Consider the following 20,245-nt stretch of genomic DNA (forward strand, 5'->3'; position numbering starts at 1 on the left):
ATTTTATAATTTTTAAATGATTAAATCAAGTTTTATCATTTTTGGGGTTAAAGTGCAATTTAATCATTACTAATTTAAAATTTTATAAGTTATAAAGAAGCCTAGATATAAAATTTTCCATTTATTTGTTGATTAGATATCTGACTTGCATTCTCTCTTTTTAAAAAAAAAAACAATAGGATTTTTATTGCTACGAAAAAGTTATCACGGTTTATTTGGAGAGCATGAGAATTTTAGGATAATAGAATATGAGTTACTAGAAATGAGGAAAAACAAGAGAGGGTGTGTGTGACTTGATCCAGTGCCTTGTCGCCATATGTTGGTGGGAGATACTCTATCCATATTAGAGGCATGGCCTCGATAGTACAGGTTTGCAAAGTCTTGATTTGTAGGTGTTGTTAGCTCGTGAAATGATCTCTTTTAAAGTGTGTATATTGACCCATGAAGTAAGAATTTATAAGATTTTGGGTTTACAAGTGTCTTTGGTTCGTGAGATGATCCCTCTCAACCAAGGACATTAACTATAATATTAGAGGGAGACAAGGGAAGCTTAATAGGTGTAAGCATAACTATTTTAATAAATTTAAATTTATTATCAAGTCGAGATTGAAAAGAGAGAGATTAGCTATTCATGATTCATCTATAAAGGCTTTAAGTTCAAATTCGACCAAATGTAATTACGTATAATTTACTTTCTTAAACATTTTACAATACACTCTTATTTTTTGAGCTTACAATCTCTTAAATTATTCGAGCTTATGATAAAAGACAATTTATGTGGTAGATAGATCACATGTATCATAAGGTCCAACACTGATTCACAATTTATGCTAAGATTTATTTTCATATTTATTCTTGATGATTTATGCTATTTGTGCTTCAATTATTCATTCAACATTAGACTCTTATAAGCTTTGATATTTATATTTTCTTTGTTTTTCTTATAAATTTTGAAAAAAAACCATATTTTTATGTTGAAATTTTTTCAAGATTTAGCTGTCATGTCTAATGGGGGAAATATACCTAATTTGATCCAAATTCAAAATCCCATAAAAAGAAGATAAACAACTTAAAAAATTTCTCACTGAACCCAAACCCAAAGTAGTTGACTCAGTCCATTTTAATAGAAGATTTTCGATTTTTCATATAAATAATATAAAAATTAAATATTTATTAAAATGAGATAAGTTGAAAATTAAATATGAAAATAGGTAAAATATATCGTATTTATTGATGCTTTCTAACACATCGACGATAACATTTCTATTTTCTTATTACTCAATCATCATTGATATTTTATTTTACTTATTAATTTAATAAGCACAATTGAATATAAATATAAATACTTTATTAATTGATTCAATAAAAAGAATCAGCAATTATTAAATAGCCGACTTAATTGAACCAATTAAAATTGATAATTATGTCAATTAACAAACAAAAATATAGTTTGGGTTGAATGTGTATACATTATAAAGGTATAATGATTTATTTGGTCCTTTAATTTAAAAAAATTTATTTTAGTTTTTTATTTTATTTTAATATCTTAAATTTATGTTTTTATCAAAGCATCCTAAAATAGCGAAAAAATTAATGTTTGACAACTTTGCTGACATAGATGCCATGTAAACAATTAATTAATTTTTAAATTTTAAAATATTCAAAAATATATATATAAAACTTATTTAAAAGTTAAAATTATTTTAAAGAGTATAAAAAGTATTTTTAAAATTTTAAAATAATTATTGACTTAGTATACATGTGAATTGCCACGTGGTATTCACATGGTCAATTCATGTGTATGTCAAGTCAACAAAGTTACCAAACATTAACTTTTTCATCTATTTCTTAGTGATTTGACAAACAACACAAGTTTAAAACGCTAAAAGAGGTTAAAAATAAAATAAATGGCTAAATTGACTTTTTTGTAAAGTTTGACAGTCAAATATGTCATTATGCCTACAAATAATATATATTGAGGATATTACCAAACTATCAGTAAGTTTACATTTTGGTCCCTCAACTTTAAAAAGTTACAAAATGGTTATTTTCTTTTTTTTTTAAGTCAAACTAGCAAGCTCAAAACGATGATTCAGCGATTGATAAAGTGAATCAGTACCTATCGACGAATAGAAGAACATACATTTAATTCAAGTCGATTTAACGGTCAGTGTCAAAAATTGGAGAAAAAAATTGTTTGAATTTTGATTCACAGATTCGTGACATTCAAAATTGTTTCATTAAAAAAAACTAACTATAAAAAAATAAGGAGAATGAGAGCTTTCGATTGGTATAGGTAATGCGAACAAATAAGACCATACAGCTTCAGTTTTAACAACCTAATAACTTAAATGAAAACTTTCAAATAATTCAGTGACTATTTTGTAACTTTTTAAAATTGAATAACTAAAATGTAAACTTACTAATAGTTTAACAAACTTAGACATAATTTACCTTAATATTTTATACGATTTCAATTCTCACCCACATCCCAAATTTTTAAATCGATAATTGAATTAACCCTCAATTGAAAATATATTAAATTATTTATATTTAAAAATAAATAATAAATTTTATATAATGTATACTTAATATTCACTCTACTTGAACATAATTCTATTAGATGATAAACATTTCGAATCATAATTTATTTTAAAATTAAAATTTATTCAAATAATTAATTAGATCAAATCATTTAAACTGAAAATCGACTTGTATGGCACTAGTTTATAGGGTTGAGAACATCCGGCTGCTTTATCTCCTTGACACGTGCGTACCCCACACGTGTTTTCTATGACAGCCAGCCACCTAAGCACAAAGCCCGGATGTAAACGTCTCTGGCTATGCTTCTCTGGAAGAAGTAAACCAAATAATAATATGTGGATCCCACCTTCCGGCTGCTCCAGCCAATAGCTCGGCGTAAACTAGGCGACACGTCATGCTTTCTTTTTCCATTGTAGGAGTTGCTTTGACGTACTCGACGGACAGGTGAGTGAAAGGCGGAGCGAGTTGAATTCGATTAACGTACTCGCGAGAGTGTGATGTGCAACAAAAGTGCACTTAAAAAGCGGAGCTTGTTCGGTTGACGTGGCGGCTTTAAACGAGGAGACGCGTTGCGTCATCATGAAGCGTCGCCAGCCGCTCGTTTTCGGTGGCTTGGCTTGAGAGTAAATTCAAAATTTTTTAAATGACGGAACCAATGAAATTACGAAAGTATCCTTTTATTTAAGTTTATGTCCCCACTTTTCGGCGTTTTACTAAAATGGGAAAATTAAATGCGGCCGTAGGGTCTTTTGTGAGATTCTGGCTTTCTTTATTTAATTTAATAAAAATTATGATAATTTTGGTTTCTTATAAATAAAATATTAAACGCGTAATTAATGGGATTGCTATATAAGATATTTTCTGATTACGATTTTAAGTGATTGGAATTAATGCTTGAAATTGGTTTAATTTTGACATAATTAGTTACGTATTAAATTCTCAACCTAGCTGTAACCCTTCGATAATGAGAAGCAAATAATTTTTTTATTAAAAATTATAATTAGTAGTTTATATTACAAATTATATATATTCGAATTAATTATTATCAAAATCAAATATTATAAACCGAATCTAAAAGTATAATGGAAATTGAGTAAATTAATCCATGTACATTAAATTAAAAGGTAAATTAGTCATTCTATTAAAAATGTTATCCATTTTTGTTATGAAAAATTGATCGTTGTATGTCGACATGAGGTATACATGACACGCTAGGTGTAGTTGGTTGATTATTACGTCAGTCATACTAATTTTTTTAACAGTAGAAATAAATGAAAATTGTAACTGAAACTAGTTTGCTCTTTAATTTAATGTGAAAAGATTAATTTGCTCATTTTTTAAGTAAATGGGACAAAATACAATTTGACTCTTAGTACAGAGGCATTCATAATACTTTTACTTGAAATTAAATTAATATCCAAAATATATCGCGAATTAATTAAAATAGTTTTGAAAATCATCCACTAGAATTTAAAAATATGTTCACTATTTGTACAATTCTTATACAGCACGTAAATTGAAAGATATTAGATACTTAAGCATGCTCGAAGTTATAACCAATGGCGAAGCTAGGGGGTGGCAAGGATCTCGGTCCCCTCTAAAATAGAAAATTTTCTATTTAGATTATTTATAATTTATAAAATTTTAAATTAGTAATAATAAAATTACACTTTGGCCCTCAAAATAATAAAATTTAATTTAATATTTTAAAATTTAAAACGATATAGACTATTAAAATGATGAACTCTTCCAACAATAAATTTCTAGTTTTGCCAGTGACTATGACCTCCAAATTAATATAGTAACATCAATGTCATTTGTGCTAATTCTCAATTGATAAAAAATATGATTTTTTGAAAAATTTTAAATATTTGCATCAATAATTAGACTAAAATATTCAATTGTTACTAACTTTTTATACAATAGAATCTTAAATACGTTTATATACACATTCATTTAAACTATTAAACAAGCACGATTTGATGCAATAAATACCTTAATCGATAAATTAAATATCGAGATTTACGTTACTATTTGAATATTAAAATCCGATAATTTGTATTTTCTTTAACCCTGTTAGTATTTATAAAGTTAATTTTTTTTTATGAAAAAATAAATAAACCCAACAACCAAGTGAGTCTTTACATTTATATAATTTGGTCTGGTGAGCATGTACTCTGAACCCATTCATCTATGAGTGCTTAAATTCAATTTTAGTTGACATCATTGGCACGTCATCCATGGATAAGAAAATATTCACATTATTAAATTTAAAATAACTTTTAATAGCTTTTTAAGATGAAAAAAAAACTATTTAAGAAATAATAAATATATTCTATTTGAAATTACAAGAATAGATATAGTAAAGGGCTCGGCCTTAGCCAATAATGCCAAGATCACAATTAAATTGATGATTGAAGCATATTTGAACATGGTTCGTACATAGTAAGACTTAAAGCATAATACATCTAAACATGAACTAATTTTTAATGGAATGATCAGTTCGTTATTTGATTTAATGTACAATGATTAATTTTTTTATTTTTAAATTGAGGGAGCAAAATGTAATTAACTCTAATACAAGGATCTTCATAGTACTATATTTTGAGAAAATATTAAAATAATGAGAGGGTTAAAAGAATATATCTCCAACTAATAACATACATGATACAGCATTTTTATTTTGAATTACTAGTTAATATTGAAAACAATTTTATTTTATCAAATATCCTCAATTATGATCTTCATTTTAAATTAGTTCTTAAATTTTAATTTTATGTGACATAATTTAAACTACTTTTGAAACTTTATTGTTTGTTCATTTTTAGTTTTTATGTAATAAGTTCTATTTATTTAAAATTTTCATTTTAGTTATATAAGATTTGTCATATCATTTAACAGTTAAATTAATAGTTTTAATAACGAAATGATTTTATTGATAGAACAATAATAGTTTAGAGATGTAATTAGAATGTTTTTTTTGTAAATCGGTTTAAAATGAGATTACTTGAATATTTTTACAATATTTGTCATACTATACATCGATAATGATAGAAAGAATGATCGTAAAGCAATAAGAAAGAAAAATAAGAACACACAGATTTTACGTGAAAAATCATTATCGGGAAAAATTATGAATAGAAAAGGAGAAATTCACTAATGTTAAAAAATAATAATACAAGAGGTTTTCAGCCCTCAAACCTTTGCCCCCGGCCGTATTCTCAAATTTACCTCTATTTTATTTATTTAATAAGTGAGTTGCATCTTGAACTTTTTAGACCAAATCAAATAGAATTCGAATCACACAATTCTAATAATATTATTATTCTAACTATTTAAAAAATTTATTTAAACTCGAAAAAATTCGATATATAAACGTCTCTATTTAATATTCGAAAGATCATAGGTTAATTATCAAATAACAACAATGACGTGCAATCCATTATTTAATATTAAATTTATCAAATAATAATAAACAATAATAGAGGATTATTCATTGCCCAAAATTATTAGCAAAGCACATGCAAAAACCAAAAAGTAGGGAAAAAGTAAAGATTGCTTAAGAAATTGGAAAAGGTAGAAAAAATTCCTTTATTTGACTATGTTTTTTTTTTAATTTTAAATGATTTCCATAATTTCATTTCATGTATGTTGAATATAATTTGCATTTATAAGATTAAATATACTTATTTTTTGTCTCGTGCTACAATATTTAATTTCATCGTCATTGCTGTTTTTACACTAATCGCAGTTAAATGCACTGCCCGTCCAAACTCACAATTTAGTTTTTAGATTTTTTTAAATAATTTCATTATATGTTCTGATTATATCTGTTTTTTTGACACAATGCCTAGAGTTACTCACATCCCTTCTCAAACCCATAAATAGGAAAATAATGTGTTTCGGCATATTCAAACTCATATCCTCTTACATTGGCAACAATGCTTATACCAATTAAGTTAAGATTCAATCGACAACTTTTAGATATAAAAAAAAAAGAAGAAAAGTTTGTTCTAATTTTATTAAGAGTTAAATTATTATTTGATGCTTTAAATTTTCAACAGCTTTTATATTGTGGTTTGGATTTTTTTTCCAAATTTACTCCACTAACTTAGCAATTGTTTTCATATTGAGTTTTGAATTTTAGGGTTTTTAAGGAAATATTAGGGACTAATTTGTATAAGAAAAAAGTTTAAACCCCAATATAGGAACAATTTCCAAGTATAAGAACTAATTTAAAGAAAAAATCAAACCCCAAATAAAAATAATTACTAAATTTAAGCCCAAAAAAATAATTTAACCCTTTGTTAAAAACAAATTAACTAAAGGTTTTATCTCAAAAAAAATAAATTATTTAAAACTACCTATAGTTCCTCCTTAACCCTTTAATAGGAGGATAACACGATTCGACACACTCGAATCACATACTCCTATACTAATAATAATATCAGTACTAATCGAACTAAGACTTCAATAATAATATTTTTTTAAAAAACAAGCCTAATAAATTAATATAATATATGTTCCTATTTTTATTATTTTAGCACCCCCTAGGCCCAAAAGTCTATTATATAGATAACAATAAATATGTTGGCACAAAGTGGTCTACATTGGTCAGTCATTTATTAATTTATTTTATTTAAATGCAACGTTGAAAGTGTGCCTTTATTTATGCTTTCCTTTCGCTATTGGCTTTGTTTGACAATTTATTAAAGTTAATATTCCCAAAAGAGAATGGCTAATTATTTAAATATTATTTAATTTTTGTTCGAGATATTTTTGTTTTGATAATAACATTGAACTCCGATAAAATGTGTAGTTAAATTAAGGTTGGATATTTTAAATGTTTTATGTAATATTCGGATCGGTAAAAGTATCGTAAATATTTTTATATTAAAATTTTATCTTTTGTATTTAAAATAGATAAATTATTTATTTGAGTTGTTAAAAATAGTGTGATTGTCAAAATTACAAAACAGAACACGTATAACTCATGTTGACGTATAGTAAACAATTTTAATAAAAAATTAATTTATTTTAGATATAACATATGAGGACTAATTGATCTATTTTTATTTAAAGAGATAAAATACAATCCGACTTCTAAAATATTAGACTCAGTATTACTTTTAACTAGTCCAAACTCAAACTTTATTTAAATAACATCAATTTTTCTATATCCAAAAGGAAATGTATTAAGTATATGTGATGGGGTTTGCTCTTTTCTTGAACATAATTGAACTTTCTAATTTGATCAAAGCCCTTTTAGAAAATTTCAAAAGCAAATAATACAATCCAAAACCCAATCATCATCTAACTCATGATTGATGTTGAAAAGCTAATTTAAAAAGAAGAAGCAAATTTTGATTAAAATTATTAAAAGGTGAAATTATTTTTATATATAAAAATGAAAAATAAAATAAAACTAAACTCTAAATTTAATTCAATTGTTTTATAGGGTGGAGTTTAAAATATAATATTTAATAAGGATAAATTGTAAAAACTATACATGAACTATGGTTTAATGTGCAATTATATACACGAACTTTTGTAAATTATTAACACAATTATTGATATAATATTATTTTATGTTTATACTTTGCATAGATAAATAATTATATTTATCCAATATAAAAATAATTTAATATATTTATTCTTTTAAATATGTATGATTAAATCAAAACTAAAGTTTCAAGTATAGTTTTGAACCACAATTATTGTTTTAAGTGTATTATACCTATTGAATAAGTCAAATTATTTTCACCCCATATTTTATTGTTAAAAATTGAATATATATATTTTCTCAAAAATAATTGAAAAAGTGGAGTTAAAAAACTTTATTTAGGTAATATTAAAAATTAAAAATAATTAAAATAAATAAATAAAATTTTATTTAATTTTTTATTGAGTTTAAAATTATAAATAATAAAAAATAACACTTTTATAATAAAATTATAATTTATTGACTATACAATTGTTTACACTTAAGTATAATTTATATAACTTATAAATTTATTTTAACTAAATTAATATCAAGAATCCAATAAAAAATTTAAAACAAAAAATTATTATAAAATATTAATTTTATAATTTTAAATAAAAGGTTTAAACCACAATCTTAAAAAGATCCCATGCTTAATATTTGGTATTGATTTTAGGACAATTAATTGATATTATGAGCGGAAAGTTTTATTCTACAAATTGGTCAAAATTTTGCTATTTATTTTTAAATTATATTTAAAAATAAAAAAATCATGATAAAATCTATAAATTAAATAATATTTTATTTATTCACGTGTTATAAACATATTAAATAATAATATTATTTATATATATATTAAAAGAACAAAATATTTTTATCTTATCTAGTGGTCAAAAGTGTCGATTATGCTCTAGGTATGAAATAATTTTAAAATTCATGGCCAATATATTCCTCTTAATAGGTTTATAAAATACAGATCATTAGTTATTGAACTCGTTTCGACAGATATATAGAGAAATAAAATATATTTTACGAGATAATAAGTAATTTCAAAATTAAGGATGACGTGGGACCCATTATCTGACGTGGAAAGCACCCTATTAATTAGGATTAAATAAATTCCCCATATTACATAAATCACATACAGAGACACACATCACAATTGCGTCTTCCAATACGCTTTATATTTATTTTCGACAAAACATTTCCATCAAAATTAGAAAAAAAAAAAAAACCCAAAAGCATAACTTTCTCTCTCTTTAAATCTTTCAAAACAAGAAGAAGCAAAGAACTGCGATACTCATTTCTTCTCCAACTCTCTTTTCTTTTCATCTTTTATAAAAAATAATTGAATTTTTTTTCAATTATTTTTAAAATAATAGAAGTTCATGTAATCGGTTGTTATTTTCTGATCAGTTTGGAATTTTTTTTGCGGATCGTCGTGATTGTGGAATTGTGTCGATACGGTTTTTTTTGTTTTGTTTTGTGTGTGTGAATTGTGGAAAATTTGTTGTATGTATAATTGATGACGATGGAGACGCGGGAGGGAGGGAGAGCGGTGGCGTTGGAATTTCCGGTGAGTGAAACGCCGTCGTTTTCGCGTGTGCCGAGGAGGATTCGGAAGAGGCTTCTTTCGGAGTGCAAGACTCCTACTGTGGAAGAAATCGAAGCCAAGCTTCGACACGCCGATCTTCGTAGACAGGTAAACTCAAGAGTTTTATTTTTTTTTTCTCCTATTTACGTTTCTAATTCATTTCTTGAAAAAAAAAGTTTGTTCTTAATTAAGAGGAAACAAAAGTTACGGAGAGAATATATTTGAATTTTTGAAGCGTTTTTTCTTTTAAATTTTTAAAGAACGATCAAAGATACTGTTATAACTGAAATAACCGATTGATTCAGTCAAGTCTAGAGTTTTTTTTTTTTAAATTCAAAATTTAAAATTAACAGAGTTTTTTGGGAAATATTTTAATTTTGAATTTCAAAACTTTGTTACTCATGGCTGGTTAAGATATTTTCATGGAGACGAAAGATAGTACATAACTTCACCTAACTAAAGTGGTTTTAAGTTAAGTCGTTCTCTTTTTAAAATGAAGAGAGCAAATGAACCGAAATTTATTTATTTATTTACTTTTTTTACCATTTGTTTTATTTCTTGTTTGTTTTATTATCTGTAAAATTTGAAGTCTATGGTTCTATTTGATGTAATTGATCATATTTAAATGAAATCACCGGTTGGAAGAAGTTCAACGGAGTTCGAATTCTAGAATCATCACCGAGGGTTTTACTTTTACCTATGTATCACTTCAGTCTGAACAAGATTAGTCTTCGACCGGACTAGTCTCTTTAACTGTAAAACAGACGAAGACATTTTTTTATTAAACCAAAAAATGAAATCAAAATTAAAAGATTTTAGAGCATGAAAACTTAGAAAGTCTTCCTATGGTAGAATCTTTGTTTCGAAGTCATTTTTATCTGTGTTAGGTAAAAAGGGTGGGGTGGGTGTTGCTGCCTGAATTAGTTTTGCAATTTTTGGCACTTTATTTCACGTGCAAGCCTGTGTTTCTTTTCCTGGGAAGTTTGATTTTCCATTATTGTTTTTGAACCATTTGTTTCTTCAGTTTTCACTTTACATGCCTGCCAAACACGGCTGAGGCTACTTTGTTCTACATTTATTTTCTGTCTAATTTACTGCAATTTTATTAGAATATGTGGCAAATTAACTAGAGCTTGAACTTTTTTTTGCATGAACTACTTTCTCTTACCTTTTTTTTTTTTTGGTGGTGGTTGTATGGTTTAGCAATTCTATGAAAGTGTGTCGACCAAGGCAAGATCAAAGCCAAGAAGCCCTTCTAGATCCTCATCAAATGAGGAAGACCCTGGTCAGCGCCTTGAAGCAAGGCTCCAAGCTGCCGAGCAGAAAAGGTAAAGTCTAGTCTCGTGCTACCTCTGATGATAATTAGTTGTTGCATTCTCATTCTCTGCACACTTTTGACTCGCGATTCAATTCCTACAGTGTCCATTTTTGTTGTTTCCGGAAGTTCACAGTGTGATTTATTTATGTGCTGTTATGTTCTTTTATATGTAATTTTACAGTGCAGAAATTATTCTAGTACATTTTTCTAAGGGATAACAAATTCAAAATCTACATTGGTGTTGATATTTTTCATTTTTATAATTTGAAAGCTCACGGATGGTGGATCAACAGGTTGAACATTTTGGCAAAGTCTCAGATGCGCCTAGCCAAGTTAGATGAGTTGCGGCAAGCGGCAAAGACTGGTGTAGAAATGCGTTTTGAGAGGGAACGCAAGAAGCTTGGCACAAAGGTTGAATCGCGGGTTCAGCAGGCAGAGGCAAATAGAATGCTCATCCTTAAGACTTACAGTCAGCGAAGGGCAACCCAAAATGAGAGAACATCTCAATCAATGTTACGAAGGATGGCTAGAGAAAGTAAATATAAGGAGCGTGTTCGTGCTGCTATTCATCAAAAGCGTGTGGCTGCTGAGAAAAAGCGATTGGGACTGCTGGAAGCAGAGAAGAAGAAAGCCTGTGCTAGGATTTTGCAAGTTCGACTAGTGGCTAATTCTATCTCTCATCAACGTGAGGTTGAGAGGAGGAAAATGAGAGACCAGTTGGAAGACAGACTGCAAAGGGTATGCATGTTCTACGATTTCTATAGTATGATTCTCTGTCTTCAAGTGCAAATGTGCTTTTTTCTTTATATTTTATTGCATGTACTATGTTTTTCTTATTAATTTCTTGATAAAAGGCAAGGAGACAAAGAGCAGAGTACTTGAGGCAGAGAGGAAGGCCACAGAAATCTATTCGAGTGAATTGTACCAGGATGCACAAACAAGCTGATCTCCTTTCTCGAAAATTAGCAAGGTATAAGAGCAGTATTTTCTATTTGATAGCATTTATTTATACTCTGTTATAATCTTTAAAGGACATTATTTTCAGTAGTAGAGAACATTATTGTTATGAAATTATAAGAAATCACTTTTTGCAACACATTTTGGTGAATAGTCTAATAATTTTGTATTATTCAGATGCTGGAGGCGGTTCCTTAGGCAGAGAAAAACTACTTTAGACTTGGCAAAAGCCTTTGATTCCTTGAAAATCAATGGGAAATCGGTCAAGTCGATGCCATTTGAGCAACTTGCCCTTCTAATTGAATCAATAGCTACCCTTCAAACAGTGAAAGCTTTGCTTGATCGTATTGAGAGCCGCATTAAGGCCTCTAGAGTTGGTGGTGCTTCTGATCTCCTATCCAGTTTGGATAACATTGATCATCTTCTCAAAAGAGTTGCTACTCCAAAGAGAAAGACCACTCCCAGGCCTTCTATGAGAAGCAGAGAGGCTAAGAGAGTTGCCTCAGTGAGGGAGGCTGCCAAATATCTTGCTAAATCATCTAGATATCCTGTCAGAGTAGTTCTTTGTGCATACATGATATTGGGCCATCCTGAGGCAGTTTTAAGTGGTCACGGAGAGAGAGAGATTGCTTTGGCCAACTCTGCAGAAGCATTTGTTCAAGAGCTTGAATTGTTGGTAAAGATTATTTTAGAGGGTCCCATAAAGAATTCCGACAAAGGATCTGGAACTGCATTGACCGAACGTTTGACCTTTAGATCACAGCTCACAGCATTTGACAAAGCATGGTGCTCCTACTTGAATTGCTTTGTGGTGTGGAAGGTAAAGGATGCTCAGTTATTGGAGGAGGACTTGGTAAGAGCGGCATGCCAGCTCGAGCTCTCTATGATTCAAAAGTGCAAGTTGACTCCAGAAGGAGATAATACTGCTCTTACTCATGATATGAAGGCTATTCAAAGACAGGTCTTACTTTTCATCCTTCTTGGTAGAATTATCAATGAAATTGAAAATCACTAAAATTTATGGATATGGTCAATCAGTTTGACTACAATACGTCAAAATGCTTGCAGCTTAATGATTCAGAAGTTTACTGAACTTTAAACATACAATAATTTTGCTTTTTTTTTTTTTTTTGAAGTTTTAAGATATATATGAGGTCTCTACACTTGATACAGAGATCCTAATTGAATTTTCTTATAATTCAGGTTGTGGAAGATCAAAACCTTCTAAGGGAGAAAGTGCAACACTTGAGTGGAGATGCTGGGATTGAAAGAATGGAATGTGCACTATCTGAGACACGGACTAAATTTTTTCAAGCAAAGGAAAGTGGGAGTCCAATGGGGTCACCACTTACCTCCTTTCTTTCTCCAAATATCCACGGTTCCCCTAGTTCTCCTAATGCTCGAACGCATAATAGCAGCACTCCGACTCAGAAGCCAAACCGGGTTGTCCGTTCTCTGTTCAAGGAAGATGGCACAACCCCTTCTAAAAGTCATGGTTCCTCTGTGGCTGGCAGCAGCCATTCGGATGATCAGTTGCGTTCTTCAATTGAAAAGCATATGGTCACTGAGAATGTATTGATTGTTAATGAATTCCTTCATGGGCAACATGTGTTTGTTGATAATTTCAGTGCCATTGACGAACATAAAAACAGCATAAAGGTATGTGCATTTATCAGTAATTAATCTGTGGTAGAAGAAGCGGACAATAAGAACAATCTGTAGAATTTTTGGCACTTTTGCAGGCTTGGGATAGGAATTGCCTCAGAAACTTGTCAATTTTTTAGTTGACATGCTCAATGCTTGTATGGTAACATTTTTTTCTGTTCTGCAGTCAAAGATGAGAGAAATAATGGAGAAGGCTTTCTGGGACGGGATCATGGAATCCATGAGACAGGATGAGCCTGATTTTGACCGGGTTATTGAGCTTGTGAGGGAAGTGAGGGATGAAATATGTGAGCTGGCTCCTCGAAGTTGGAGAGAAGAAATAACTGATGCTATTGATTTGGAAATTCTTGCCCAGGTACTAGAACACCAGTACAATTGTTGTATTAGTATTCTCATCGTTTACATCCTAATTCTTTTTAATCTTCCTCTTTCTAAGGTGCTGAAGTCAGGCAACCTGGACATTCATTATCTTGGACGGATTCTGGAATTTGCTTTGATCACTTTGCAGAAGCTCTCAGCTCCGGCCAATGACGATGAAATGAAGGCCGCTAACCAAAGGTTATTGAAAGAGTTAGCTGAGATATGTGAAGCCAGAGAGAACTCGGATAATTCTCCTGCCCTCGCAATGATCAAGGGTCTACGTTTTGTCCTAGAACAGATTCAGGTGTTTTTACATTTATTTTCTTCTCGATTCTTCATGTATCACCTGTTTCAAAGGTGTTGAATTATATGCATTTTCTTGACAGGTTCTTAAGACAGAGATAAGCAAAGCTCGTATAAGGTTGATGGAGCCATTGCTAAAGGGACCCGCTGCTTTGGATTACCTTATGAAAGCTTTTGCTAACCGTTATGGCTCACCTTCTGAGGTGTGCTCGTCTTTACCGATGACCATGCGGTGGCTTTCATCTGTCTCGAACTGCAAAGATGAAGAGTGGGGAGAACATCAAAATTCTGTGTCAAATTTGAAAGCAAATGATAGTTCATCTCAAGAGCTTCTTATGTCCATCACCCTTAAAACTGGTGGAAGCTATAATTCAAAAAATTCAACCCAAATTCCATTTGTCAACCCTAATTCTTCTAATGTTACAGGTTCGAATGTGAAACCATTAAATTAGATGAAGCGAAGCTTATTTCTGAGGTTTTAAACTTCTCGATATATCAATTCCTCCGATCATTTTTAACAATTCTTATCTTCTTTGGTCAGATCAAGAACAACCAGAATGCAAGGGAGACAAAGTCGATGTGCTGGTTAGGCTCGGTTTGCTAAAGCTAGTAAGTGGAGTTTCTGGTCTAACTCCGGATGCTTTACCTGAAACCTTCATGCTTAACTTCTCTAGATTGCGGGGTGTTCAGGCCGAGATTCGGAAGACCATTGTAATATCAACAAGGTATTTGTTAGATCTTGCAAACTATTTGTTGGTCGGAACTGGGACATGCCTGGTCCGGTTCCCAGATGAAAAAAGGATCTAATATTTTATTTTTCGTCTGCAGCATTCTTATATTTAGGCAAATCCTCTCGAGCGAGCAAGCCTCTGACATGGAAAAAACAATATCAAATTGCACTGAACAGCTCTCAGAATTCTTAAACTGTGTCGAAGATGCAGATATTGAACGGATTGTCGACACAATCATTGGGACCTCAAGAGATGGTGACAAAGTAACAGATGACAAAAACCTTCAGTTAAGGAAATCTATGATGGCCAGGATGCTAGCAAAGAGCTTGCAAGCTGAGGATCCAGTGTTCGAAAAGGTATCCCGTGCCGTTTATTTAGCTTTCAGAGGGATTGTATTCGGCGGGAGCGGTACCCATGGTAGGAAGTTAGCGGAAACCGCTCTACGCCGAATCGGAGCTGCATCCCTAACTGAAAGGGTCGTGAAAGAAGCCAAGGTGTTGGTGGTTGCTGCCACGGTGTCTATCGGGGTCCACGGACCATGGTACGCAACCTTGATTGGTAACATGTGATTTGTGAAAATAATGGCAATTTGTAATGTAAATAATGTGTTTCAAATGGTTAGAATGGATTCTATTATATTTCCTATGGTCAGTTCAATAGAACATATATTGTAATGTAAATATTTTTTAGGTTAATTGGAAAAAAAAGGGGATTTGTGTTGGCTTTTCTTTCTTTTCATTGGGATTAAGCCAAAATGTAAGACGGAAGTATTTTAAAATTAATAAATGTGTTTCTTAAAAATTTTAATTTTATGTAATATTTTGGGTTAGTTTTCTTGAGTAAATAGTACTTGATTCGTATTTTGTATTACTTGTGGTATTTTTTTATTAATATTACAGTCAAGGGTTTAATCGGATTGTTTGTTGGTTTTTTAATCATATTTTGGCGTTTGTACTAGAAGTTATGTTGTATATTGTCTAATTTTTTAATAATACGTAATTATGTATATCTTATCCAGACGTATAGGATCCTATTTTTAACTATAGAAATAGATAAAATTTTTAATAGAAGGACCGGCTTGTTCTTTAATCTAATAGATATGGATTAATTTTTTCATTTTTTGAGTAGAGGGAGTAAAATACAATCCGACTCTTAATATAAGAACATTCATGGTACTTTTATCCATATTTTCATTGTATTTTGACATGTTCAATACAAATTTAGGCGTACAAGAGATTCGTCATATCTAATTCTTGGGCCTTTTTTGCAATACGATCTGTCACTTTATTACTCTCTCTTAGTATCTGTCAAAATTTTACTTCCCTATTCTAAGACACCAATCTTAAATGAGCTTAACTTAGTTGTAGTCATTGTTTGTTGCTAGCTGATTTTGTATAATGGCTACCAAAACTGAACTATCACTCCCAATCTTCACTCGACGATACCCTTTTCCTCAAGTAACCTTTAAGCCTTCAAGTAATGCTCGAGTTTTAACCTGAAAAACGTCCGATAGTCCCACCACCATTTCAAAACCTCCCATCCAATTACCATTCAGTCCTCTCACCACTCCACTTATACATTTATTTACAATTTCATTTTTTTTCTAGTAAGGATAACTTAAGGCAAGTGCCCTAAAATGAATGCAAGAAATTTTTTTGAGGACAAAGATAAATTTATAAAGTCTTAGAGGGCCAAAGTTAAAATAATTTTGTTAAAAAGCTTAAATTGAAGGGTTAAATATAATTTTTCCATTAATTGAAGGGTTAAAAAATTTTAATTAAATAAATAATTAATAAGAGGGCTAATATTGAAATTATTACCCTAGCTTTACCCTAAATTGAATAAATAAACACTGTGTCATCCCTACATAGAATCCATGCTAATTTTTACTGTATCGTTTCGATTTTATTAGTATTCTTTTATTATTATTATTTTATTTTATCAAATATTTTTTATCAATTTTATTACATATTTGAATTAACTTATAATATAATTAAAAAATTAAAAATATATTTAAAGAAAATATCAATTGAGGATTGTGTGGATCACGACACCAATAAAATCATCATAAAAAGGATTAATATATTATTTAATATTTGAATTTAATTTTAATATTTAATTAATATCCATAACAAATCATTCAGTAAATGTATGATATGTGTAAAAAAATAGATGCTTAAATTGAGACAGAGAAAAAATCATGTACCAAATTAAACATTAAAGTTAAACTCAAATATCAAAGTCAACACTGAAATCAAATTAGGTACCAAATTGAACATTAAAACCAAAACTCAGATACCAAATATTATATTAACCCTTAAAAAAAATTTAGATAACGCAAGCAATCATATTCGCCACGTGGCAGATAATAACCACACAACCAGCCAATTCTTTATCCTCAGCCATACTTTCCCCTCTATATCAACTCATCTGCTAATGGCTCTCACAACACGGCCTCCTCCACAACAGCCACCCTCTCCACCGCTGTAACCATTACCTCGTTCCTCCGCTGCCAATAATCCACACAACCAGCCAATTCTTTATCTTCAGCCGTACTTTCCCCTGTATATCAACTCATCTGCTAACGGCTCTCACGACATGGCCTCCTCCACCACAGCCACCCTCTCCACCGCTGTAACCATTACCTCGTTCCTCCGCCGGCATCCGGCGGCGGCGACGACGACGACCCTAAGTTCCCTTCCATTTAACCAATCACTTTTCGGGCTAAAGTCCCAAAGAAAAGGCCGCTTTACCATGGCTTCTCACAAAGTAACACTGATAACTCCGTCGGGAACCAAGAAATTCGACTGCTCGGACGGCGAATATATCCTGGACCGTGCCGAGGAACTAGGAATGGATCTCCCGTACTCGTGCAGGGCTGGGGCTTGCTCTTCGTGTGCCGGACTGATCAAAGAAGGCACCGTCGACCAATCGGACAATAGCTACCTTGATGATGAAATGATTGATGCAGTCTTCGTCCTAACTTGTGTTGCCTACCCTAAGAGTGATGTTATCATTGAGACACACAAAGAGGACGACCTAATGTCTTAAAATGTGTCATTAAGGATTTGTACTATTCAAAAAATTAAAATTTAATCCCTCTATATTTCAGATTTCAAAATTCAAGTTTGCTTGGTAATAAGTTATAGCTTTTATAATCTCTTATCTTTTTTCATAATGCTAAGTTAAAATTTTTCTTTAGTTTTTATAACTTAACTAAAACCTTTTTTAATTTTTGCGGCTTAGCTATACATTTACGAAAATTAAGTTCTCAAAGAAATGGAATGAGAGTGATAATAAGTCTAACAATAAGCTCATTTTAATAGCTCGTTTTTTAGTGATATCAGAAACGATAGTTTCAAAACTCCATTTTCAATATTCGAATCTGTAAATATTAATAATTTAATATTTACGAGGTTAGTATAAAAATATATTAAAGTTTGGTTCATTTTTAATTAACTAAAAGACCAAATGAATAATTAGAACCTTTTTATTATGCCCAACTATTTAAGTTAAATATAAAACAACAAATCATTTTTATTCATTTTCTTCATTTGACGATAGCAACAAGGAGAAAAGATAGGGTTTTAAGCTTCAAATTTTTCACATTCATTTGATCTGAAATTGGATCGCATTGGAAATAATCGGGGAAAATAAAAAATTTGTTGAATAATTCTTGAAGTTTCAACTTAATTATTGATTTTGTCAGGTAAGTTTAAATGGTATGAATTTTATTTAATTTTTTTATATATCTGAATTATGCTTTTGTGTATGTTTGATAATAATTTGAATTATTTGCAATTTGGTACAAAATGTGAGATATGGACTAAATCGTAAGGAAATGATAAATTGAATATGATGAATTACAATTTGAGATTGATTAGTTGAATTGGATTGGTATGTAAATGTTTGGTTTTTTGAGATGGAGGATTAAATTGAATAGAATCGAAAATAGTGAAGTTCGATGAAATCATGGAATTGACTTTGAATTGGGCTAAAATAGAATTTTCTATGTGATGAATTGATGAGAATTGATGATATGCGAACTAAACAAAATGATGATCAAATAAATTATTACCCTATTAACTATTCGGGCAGAGTCCGATATAGTTGATATCCCATAGGATAGATCAATTATCGGTTGCTTTGACTACATGTTGATGAGTGCTAGGCACAACTTATACTTTGATTATACCTATGAGCGTTGAACGCAAAATATTTACTTTGAATTTTCTAATGAGGCACTGAGTGCCAAATTTAGTATGTCAGTTGGATTTGTGTATCCGTTTGAGCTCGAGCTAAGTTAGTATGGATATAAAATGTAAAGTTGATAATGGTATATCAACTAAATTGGTATTTTAATATAATCCTTAAAAGAAGTGTAATAGCCCAATTCCAGTGGTGTTAGAAGTAGTGTGTAACACCCCCTAACCCCGAACCGTCGCCGAAACAGAGTTATGAGGTATTACCAGACGTATCAAACAACTTATGAATAATTCACAAATAAAATAACCTTCATAGCATAATTTAATTACTAAATTCCTATATTGAACTCTCAAAGTCTAAAGCATACATTTAAGTGAAACGAGACTTGTTTTAAGTACTCCATTTTTTATTATTATAAATTTCGACAGCATTTCTGCTTATTTTTACATAAATCCCCCTGCAATTAAAACCATATCCATTTCAAGCATAACTAATTCAACCAAATTATTTCACACATTCATTTTCTATTCTAAATATTTCTAATCAACTTAATCAATATAATATCAATTTAAGTTTATCATTGTACTAATTAAATTGAAATGGATAAACTTTTCATTATAATTCTTAGACTTGTAATACTAATATTTTAAACCATTTATATTCAAAACATAATAACCTTTTATATACATTCTATGTACATGCCACATTACCAAAAGAAAATATACATCACCAAAAGTTTTTTGAAGTGAATTACGGCTTTGGACGCCGGTTCAAGATTTGATTTCTACAACTGCATACAGAAACAACGTCATATTGAGTATGCATATACTCAGTGGTATCACTATAATTTAGTTTATAATTAAATACATTAAATCGCACACATACTTTTACATTACAATTATCATCACTTAATGAACAATTTAATCTTTTATGTTATCATTCTTATTTCTTTATTTCAATTCTCAACTTTCACATATGCTATATCCTTCAAATTTAGTTTTATCAAGAGATTTATTTCATTTGCCCTATTAACTTGACTCGGACTCGGCGGATACAGATTCCAACCAACACATCGATGCGGCACA

At 30.2% G+C, this 20,245-nt stretch overlaps 2 protein-coding genes across 2 annotated transcripts; both read left to right on the forward strand.

Moving 5' to 3' along the window:
- Positions 1 to 9,162: 9,162 nt before the first annotated feature.
- Positions 9,163 to 15,755, forward strand: LOC108476057 (uncharacterized). The gene is made up of 11 exons (XM_017778125.2): positions 9,163 to 9,728; positions 10,824 to 10,948; positions 11,232 to 11,676; positions 11,793 to 11,908; positions 12,073 to 12,856; positions 13,099 to 13,554; positions 13,727 to 13,915; positions 13,997 to 14,224; positions 14,307 to 14,649; positions 14,765 to 14,948; positions 15,052 to 15,755. The coding sequence occupies exons 1-11, from the start codon at positions 9,552 to 9,554 to the stop codon at positions 15,521 to 15,523; spliced, it is 3,519 nt and encodes a 1,172-aa protein (XP_017633614.1). The 5' UTR covers positions 9,163 to 9,551; the 3' UTR covers positions 15,524 to 15,755.
- A 1,621-nt stretch (positions 15,756 to 17,376) lies between these two features.
- Positions 17,377 to 18,096, forward strand: LOC108475770 (ferredoxin-1-like). The gene has a single exon (XM_017777758.2). It carries the CDS (start codon positions 17,553 to 17,555, stop codon positions 18,003 to 18,005), a length of 453 nt encoding a protein of 150 aa, XP_017633247.1. The 5' UTR covers positions 17,377 to 17,552; the 3' UTR covers positions 18,006 to 18,096.
- Positions 18,097 to 20,245: the final 2,149 nt, after the last annotated feature.

Source organism: Gossypium arboreum, chromosome 3, assembly GCF_025698485.1.
Source record: "Gossypium arboreum isolate Shixiya-1 chromosome 3, ASM2569848v2, whole genome shotgun sequence".
Lineage (NCBI taxonomy): Eukaryota > Viridiplantae > Streptophyta > Magnoliopsida > Malvales > Malvaceae > Gossypium > Gossypium arboreum.

Coding starts and splice junctions, on each gene's coding strand:
- LOC108476057 (XM_017778125.2), top strand. CDS start 9,552: ATGACGATGGAGACGCGGGAGGGAGGGAGAGCGGTGGCGTTGGAATTT. Junction 9,729..10,823: donor ACGCCGATCTTCGTAGACAG/GTAAACTCAAGA, acceptor TGTATGGTTTAG/CAATTCTATGAAAGTGTGTC. Junction 14,949..15,051: donor ACCATTGTAATATCAACAAG/GTATTTGTTAGA, acceptor TTTCGTCTGCAG/CATTCTTATATTTAGGCAAA.
- LOC108475770 (XM_017777758.2), top strand. CDS start 17,553: ATGGCCTCCTCCACCACAGCCACCCTCTCCACCGCTGTAACCATTACC.